Source organism: Aristolochia californica, unplaced genomic scaffold (assembly GCF_029961685.1).
Source record: "Aristolochia californica isolate CCGP_79_NKW_82.1479 unplaced genomic scaffold, dmAriCali1.0.hap1 SCAF_15, whole genome shotgun sequence".
Lineage (NCBI taxonomy): Eukaryota > Viridiplantae > Streptophyta > Magnoliopsida > Piperales > Aristolochiaceae > Aristolochia > Aristolochia californica.
In genome coordinates, this window is record NW_027181826.1 from 7,667,655 (window position 1) to 7,676,258 (window position 8,604).

An 8,604-nucleotide genomic window follows, 5' to 3' on the forward strand; every position below is an offset into this window, starting at 1 on the left:
CATAAACTTATCCACAACATATGGAATAAAATACCTCTTTCTTGTACAAGTGAAATTTCTCAACCGTGGATAAAAAAAAACTTTGGTGTTCATTCATGGTGTGTGAATTAATTTTTTTTACTTCTATTTATTATTATTATTTTTTTTTTTGCATACAAAAATTCTTAATTTTTTTCTATTGTCATCTAGTTGCCTTATCTGTATGTTTATGAGAAAAAAAGGGAGAGAGAAAACTCAAATTTGGATTTAAAAATTAAAATTGATCATCTAAAAAGGAAATTCATCAATGTAGAGAGAGATAATTCCAAAAAATTTCTATAATTTTTTGTGATTGTAAACACTTTTAATTTTTGTATATTTGGTTTTGCAATCATAGGTAAAGTGGAGGCGGGTGATTTTTAACTCAGTGGTGACTACCAATCCATCAGTCATTTCTTTCAAAAATATAGCCCATTGATTGATCGATAAATCACTTTACAATGATCTATGATTGTTAGGTCAGCATTTTGTATTTGGGAAAAAATGGCTAGTTAGGCTCGGGTAAATATCCCTTCGAACGTCCACTTGAGAATTTAATGAGCAATTGTTGTACTCCTTTATTGAATTTATGGAAAAGAGAAATACTTCATTGACTTCATTAACTTCCTCTAATCAGAGTACATGAACCTCAATTTATAATAGAGGAAGGTAGTAGAGTCCGATTATAATAAAACTACCATTGTCCCAATTACACCCAAACTCAAACACTTAGAGATAAGTCCAACCATAATTAAATAACTCACTATAGGTAAAAGACAAACATAACTCAAACTAGAACACTTCTAGGACGTAACCATAAGATAAAGATGCCTTTGTGTCATTCTTGATCTTCCATCTTATGTGATAAGAATGTCAACTCGTGGTAATCATGGTGGATCCTACTTCTTATGTGCTTGGGCCCATCTTGTGGGCCTTCCTTGGTCATGTGGCCCATCTTATAATACTCTTAGATATATGGGCCTTCCTTGGTCATGTGGGCTTGGGCCTATCTTCTAACACTCCCCCTCAAGCTGGGGGTGAGAGAACAACATGAACTCGCAGCTTGCTACAAGTTATGTATAGAATCTTTTTATATAAAATGACACATCTTCCAATATGCCTTCATCTTCCAACACTCCCCCTCACACAGTTACGTCCTTCCATGAGGCCCTGTTGGCATAATATAAGTGAGAGTAAAAATCACTCCTAGCCGGTAAGACATTGCTCCATACTCCAGTCCTAATGCTGGATGTTGGGTACACTCTGTCATCTATGGGTAGCGGGGGTCGGCAGTGGGTTTTTTTTCAATAGTGTCCCAATCCGAACACCGACTCTCATGGTATCCCAACCGTGATATTTTTGAGAGTTAAAATTTTCATGGTGTCCAAATATGGACACCGACTCTCATGGTGTCCCAACCGTGATATTTTTTAGAGTCAAATGAATTATGGTATGAGAAAAGGCATTGAGGTCACCTCTTTTTCAATAATAATCTCTCATCCAAAGAGACATAATTGTAGCAGCTGTAATATAACACGACCATCTTCAAACACATATAACACAAACCAAAATAATAAACCTTGTAGAAGGACCCAAGAAATAATCATAATCCGATATAAATATTTTTTCTTAGATGCATAAGCTTCATCTTTTGTGCTCCCTCTTTCTTGAATATTTTGGTCATATAAATTTATCCACAACATATGGAATAAAATACCTCTTTCTTGTACTAGTGGAACTTTCCATCCGTGGATAACAACACTTTGGTGTTCATTCATGGTGTGTGAATTAATTTTTTTTACTTCCATTTATTATTTTATTTTTTTTGCAGAAAAAAACTCTAAATTTTTTATTCTGTTGTCATCTAGTTGCCTTATCTGTATGTTGATGAGAAAAAAAAGGGAGAGAGAAAACTCAAATTTGGATTTAAAAATGAAAATTGATCATCTAAAAAGGAAATTCATCAATGCAGAGAGAGATAATTGCAAAACTTTTTTACAATTTTTTGTGGTTGTAAACACTTTTAGCTTTTATATATTTGGTTTTGCAATCATACCTAAGGGGGAGGCAGGGGATTTTTAACTGAGTGGTGACTACCAGTCCATCAATCATTTCTTTAAAAAATATACCCCATTACGCAAAAGTTTTGTTATCCATGTTTGGGAAATTCCACTAGTACAACCCCTAATAGATTGAAATTTTATTAGAAAGACATTTCTAATTGATGCTAACATGTTTTAAATATGGATATTCATGCATGCAACATGTTGAATATGCAAATGACCTAATGATCCAAAAATTTCAAGGAGAAGAATAAATTAAATTCTCAAGTTAACTTGCGGTGGGATATTTACCCGAGCCAAACAAGCTAATTTATGCCCATTTACAAGAAGCTTATCTAACAATCATAGATTACTGTAAATGTTTTAATCAATTAATGATGCATAATGGCTATAATTTTATAAGAAATGACATATGGTTTGGGAGTCAACAATCAGTTAAAAATCTATCGCCTGCCCCTTTCCCAATGATTGAAAAACCTAATATATGAAAACTGAAAGAGTTTAAAATCCCTAAAAATTACATACTTTTCGGAATTTTGTCTCTTTGCATTTGGGCGTTTCCATTTTAGATGTTCAATTTTTTTCATATCCAAACATGAGTTTTCACTGTCCCTTTTTTTCTCTTAAAAAAAAAAATAAGGCAAATAGATCACAACAAAATAAAAATTTTAGAGTTTCTGCATGCAAAAAAATTGAAAACAATACTAAATCTAAGAAAGAAATTTTTTTTACTCACTACAAACGAACACCAAAGTTTTGTTGTCAATGTTTGGGAACTTCCACTGGTACAACCCCTACTAGCTTGGAATTTTATAAGAAAGAGATTTCTATTTGATCCTAACATTTCTAAATATGGATATGCATTCATGAAACATTTTGAAGATGCAAATTACCTAATGATCAAAAAATTTCATCGAGTAAAACAAATTAAATTCTCAAGTTAACGGCTGACCTAACATCATAAATTATTATGAAGTTATTTATCGATTAATGTTGCGTAACGATTATAATTTTTGTGAGAAATGACTTATGGTTTGGGAGTCAAGCCTTTGTTTAAAATCCCTTGCCCCCCTTTTCCGATGATTGCAAAACCTAATATATAAAAACTAAAAGAGTTTACAATCCCTAAAAATTATAGAGAATTTTTGGAATTATCTCTCTCTGCATTTGTGCATTTCCATTTTAGAAACTTAATTTTTGTTTTAAATTCAAACTTGTGTTTTGATTCTCCCTTTTTTCTCATAAACAAAAATATAAGGCATATTGTTACGGTCTCGGATCTGACACAAGGATTCTTTGGGAGGATCTGGGGTCTGCCACGGGTTACGGGTATTCCAAGCATTACCGTAGGGATACTAGGAAGACATGGGAAAGACGAAAATGAAAGATTAAGCCTAAGGGAAGCTTGATAACCCTAGAGCTCGTTGAGGAGAACTCTAAGCCTCTCTATGCTAGATTTAACCTAATTCTTAATACTTCAATGCTTGTCTTTTCTCATTACTCTTACCCCTTAAATAGGGTTCACCCTGTTAGGGTTTAAGATAAAATATTACAAAAATACCCCTATAAATAAAATATTCCAAAAATACCCCTGTGATATAAAACTGAAATAAATAAAGTAAATTAAAGAAAAATAATTAAAATAATAATGTTATTGTGTGCATAACATTACACCCCCTGGAAGAACGAGCTTGTCCTCAAGCTCGGAAGTAGGGTCTGTATGCCGACGTCTCCACCTAGTCCTCATTAGCATCCGCGATAGCTATGTCTGCCCTCTGGACGCCCAAAACTAGACCATTCCCTCTAGAAAAAAAATTTTAATTTTTTTTTAATTTTATTATTATTATTATTATTATTTATTTTTAATTTTTTATAGTCAAATATTGGAATGTGTGCCAAATCTTGCTACATCGCCCTAAGCAACATCTCTGCCTGCCCTCAGTCCCGGATGGCACTGCCTACCCTCTGCCCGCATTGCACCCACAATCAACCCAATGAAGACTTTAGGTGTCACAACATCCACTGTTGAAATTGCAGCCCGGGTCACAAAAGCACCAAAAAGAGCTAAAGACACCAGGGCGGCTGAACCAATAGCAAAGCCCTTTCCAATAGCAGCAGTAGTGTTTCCAGCAGTAACAAGGGTGTCGGGTCTCTCACATATCCTGTTGCTCATGCCCGCCATCTCAGCATTACCTCTGGCATTGTCACTCATGGGTCCATATGCATCAATTGCCAACCCAGTGGCGATGGTGCTCAGCATCCCAAGAGCAGCCACTACAAAACCATACATAGCAGCAAGACTAAAACGGACAAAAATGCTGACTGCAATTTCAAAAATGGGAATAATGACATACTTATATCCCAAAGCCAGCCCAAAGATCACATTTGTGGCAGCTCCTGTCCTGCAGAAATCAGCAACATCTTGAACAGGGTTGTAAGCATTACTGGTGTAGTATTCAGTTACAAGCCCAATGACAAGTCTAGCCCACAGACCAACAGCAACACAGAGGAACAACTCCCAGTTCTTCACAACCTTCTGGGCTCCAAAATTATAGATTGTAAAGGACCATGGCAAGCCAATCCAGCTAACAATAGCAATACCAACATACATGAGAGCAGCGGAAATGATGAGCTGCTTTTTCAAACGAGGTTCAATACCGTTTTCAGATAAGAAGACTGTTGGGTTATTGAAATGCTCCTTTACGTACTTGACTGTTTTATACATTCCTCATGGGATGATGTAGAGCCACACTGTATTTGCTCTAGGACCAATTGGCACTCCATCGCATTCATAAGCAAAACCAGCATTGCAATCTCTTACTGCCTGATATGTCGATCCAGAATCATAAATAGAAGTTGAAGTATACTGATTGATACCAACAAAATCCAGCGAGCCCTTAACTAATCTGATTGCTCCTTTTGTGAATCGTGGGACCCTCTCTCCTACAATTAGTTCCCTCCACTCAGTCGATGATATTTTCTCCACCAATATGCTACTTGGAGCCTGCATAATCTTGCACGAAGTAATTATACCCAACTCAGAAAGCACTTCAATCAGCTTCTCATAAGCTATAGCCTCTAAGACCAATTCCAGAAAACCCAACAAAATGTCTATTAACACACACCCTCTGTGATAATTAAGCCCTTTCTCAAACAGAAAACGAACAACGTCGTTGATCCCACTATCAATGGCATTCAGCTCCCTCCAACTCATGCCAGAATTTCTAGCTGACAACTGACTCATGGACAACAATGGAAAATGAGAGCTAAAAGAGGATTCCAATTTATGTGCTCTCACTTGTAGTACATAATGACAACCTTTTGTGCAAACAAAAGTAATAACATAATTATACAACCAACCAAGCATCTGTACTACACCCAAAAATTTTGTATCTCCATTTCGAACCATGATGGCTCCCTTCCCATATGCTGCACTCCCACTGAAATGAAACTTATCCACTAACAGTGCCCGAGCAGCAAATAAAGTCGGAATGCCTCTTTCAAGTGCAAATTGAACTTGAGCTTCATGTTCATCCTTGGGAGCAAAGGACATAGTAATAACATCTCTATCAAAGAGATAACCTCCAAAGCTAGCAACCACAGCCAACGTCCCATACAACACGACTTCGTTTTCCCCATGCAATCTCAAGAAGTGTCTCTTGAACGAAATCAACATAATGCAGAGCACCATGCTTAAACTGTGTTCCACCACCAGGGAACGTAAGGCACTCGCCAGTAACTTTCACCCAATGCTGGTGTCCTTTTACCACTACAAGCTTGGTATGCGGAACATTGTGGTTCCAAATCTTGATCCTGCTGTCAGGCCAAGAGATGGGCCGCTTGTATCCTTCAGGAAGAGGGATAGGACAAGTAGATCCTTCCTTAGGGTAGTGCCTCTCCCTATGCTCATAATGCTTGGTACTCCACAAATTAAGGATGGCTTCCTCATTATCCAAACAAGGGATGTAATCAGTTCCTGTAGTAACATTGCAGAGCTTCCAACTGTAACCAAATGAGGCTTGTTCATCCCTGGATTTTGAATCTTCTTGAATCTCTTTTTCATTATTTGACTCTGTAGCTTGAGTTGAAAAAGACCCATTCTGGGTACTAGTTTCATTTAGAATCTCAGACTGTGCTACATCAAGAAACACCTCTTTTTGACCTTCATCCTTTGTCAAATTCTCTGGGTTGCCTCCACTAGAATTGTTCTCTATTTTAGTTCCTTGAGCCTGGATAACTTCAATTTGACAACTCACAAAGGCACAGGTACTGTGCTCATCAACAGAAAAACAAAATCCCCCCAAAAAACATTTCTGAGACATGTTGAGGTTCACAGCAACAGAAAAATATAACAACCTCCATTCAATTTTTATTTTCCTTCCCGGAATCCCCAAAAAAAGTTTCTCTTGCATTGCAGAGACATCACACAACTGCACGAATTTGTTCATCTTACCGCAAAATTGAATGCAAAAATTACGTTGTGGAAACTTACCCCACCCAATTTGGAAATTGGGTTCCCTCTGTTCTGTCGAGAGGCGGATTGCGAGTGGGAAGTGGGGACCGAAAGTCACACCCCATCTGATTTGTTTCCGACGGCGCTGACGGAGCCTCCTCCATGTCCGGTGGCCAAAGGCAGCGCTTTGGGGCTTCGCCGCTTGGGGAGTTTCTGAAACAGAGGGGGGATGGTCGAACTGATTCGTCGAGACAGAGTCAGACCAGAATGCGTCCGTTTGCTGTTTTGGAAAACCTTCTGCTGGCCGTGATAATGGATTTTGTGAGGTCGAACCCAAAGCAGCCTTTACCGACGGGATTATGGCCACAAACCCCTCCGATTTCGGATTTCTAGGGGAGATTTTTGAGGCCTCCGTAGTAGGATTTGGGGTCACCCCAGTATCGTCCACTACCGATGACGTTTTGGCAGAAAACCCTGCTGAATGCCCCAAATCTTGGTCCCCGCTATGCGGCTTTGAATCTCCCTGCACGGAAATTTTGAAAGTTCTGAGGCATGGCCTTTTTGCTCGTCTAAAACTGCGTCTACCTCTTCTGCAGGGACTTCGGCTGGGATTTCGACCGGTAAAACAGTGTCTTGCAAGTCATCTGTTTTCTCGTTCGAGACAGCTTCTCAATCGACTGTCTCAGTGTGTATTTCGTACTTGGAGATTTGAGGTCGTATGACCTTCTTCTTTTCTGCGACATCGATATCCCTCTTCAGCGCAGAAATTTCAATAGAAGTTCTACGCATTCCCTCCTGCAATGATTCTTTCACTTCTCCCAATCCTTTGCATATTTTTTCCATTGAATCGCTTACCTTTTCCATTGAATCACGTACCTTGTCCAGAACAATCCATTCTTCAGGGGACAATGAATAGCCCATTGTGTTCCTGCTCTGATACCAGTTGTTACGGTCCCGGATCTGACACAAGGATTCTTTGGGAGGATCTGGGGTCTGCCACGGGTTACGGGTATTCCAAGCATTACCGTAGGGATAGTAGGAAGACATGGGGAGGACGAAAATAAAAGATCAAGCCTAAGGGAAGCTTGATAACCCTAGAGCTTATTGAGGAGAACTCTAAGCCTCTCTACGCTAGATTTAACCTAATTCTTAATACTTCAATGCTTGTCTTTTCTCATTACTCTTACCCCTGAAATAGGGTTCACCTTGTTAGGGTTTAAGATAAAATATTCCATAAAATATTCCAAAAATACCCCTATGGCCTAAAACTGAAATAAATAAAGTAAATTAAAGGAAAATAATTAAAATAATAATATTATTTTGTGCATAACACATATAGATCACAACAAAATAATTTTTTTAGAGTTTATGTAAGCAAAAATATGAAAACAATAATAAATGTATGTAAAGAAATAAATTCCACACACTACAAATTAACACCAAAGTTTTGTTATCCATGTTTGGGAAATTCCTCTAGTACTACCCCTAATATCTTGGAATTTAATAAGCAAGAGATTTCTAATTGAACCTCACATGTTCTAAATATGGATATACATGCATGAAACATTTTGAAGATGCAAATGGACTAATGATCCAGAAATTTCAAGGAGTAAAACAAATAAAATTCTCAAGTTAACATGCGGTGGGATTTTTACCCGACCAAAACTAGCCACTTTTTGCCCATTTAAAAAAAGCTGACCAAACAATCATAGATCATTATAAAGTTATTGATCGATTAATGATGCGTAACGATTATAATATTTTGTAAGGAGTGACTTATGGTTTTGGAGTCAACACCTAGTTAAAAATTCCACGCCCCCCTTTTCCGATGATTGCCAAACCTAATATATAAAAACTAAAAGAGTTTACAATCCCTAAAAATTAAAAAGACTTTTTGGAATTATCTCTCCTTGCATTTGTACATTTCCATATTAGATGTTCAATTTTTTTTTCAAATGCAAACTTGAGTTTTCATTCTCCCTTTTTGCCCATAAACAAGAAGATAAGGCAAATAGATCACAACAAAATGAAAATTTTAGCGTTTATGTATGCAAAAAATTAATAAAAATA

At 37.4% G+C, this 8,604-nt stretch overlaps 1 protein-coding gene across 1 annotated transcript; it reads right to left on the minus strand.

The window, feature by feature from the left end:
• Positions 1-3,647: 3,647 nt before the first annotated feature.
• On the minus strand, positions 3,648-4,806 carry LOC137951890 (pyrophosphate-energized vacuolar membrane proton pump 1-like). The gene has a single exon (XM_068798863.1). The coding sequence runs from the start codon at positions 4,804-4,806 to the stop codon at positions 3,997-3,999; it is 810 nt and encodes a 269-aa protein (XP_068654964.1). The 3' UTR covers positions 3,648-3,996.
• Positions 4,807-8,604: the final 3,798 nt, after the last annotated feature.

Bases quoted from the DNA above. Each gene is read 5' to 3' on its own strand.
- LOC137951890 (XM_068798863.1), bottom strand. From the start codon at position 4,806: ATGTATAAAACAGTCAAGTACGTAAAGGAGCATTTCAATAACCCAACA.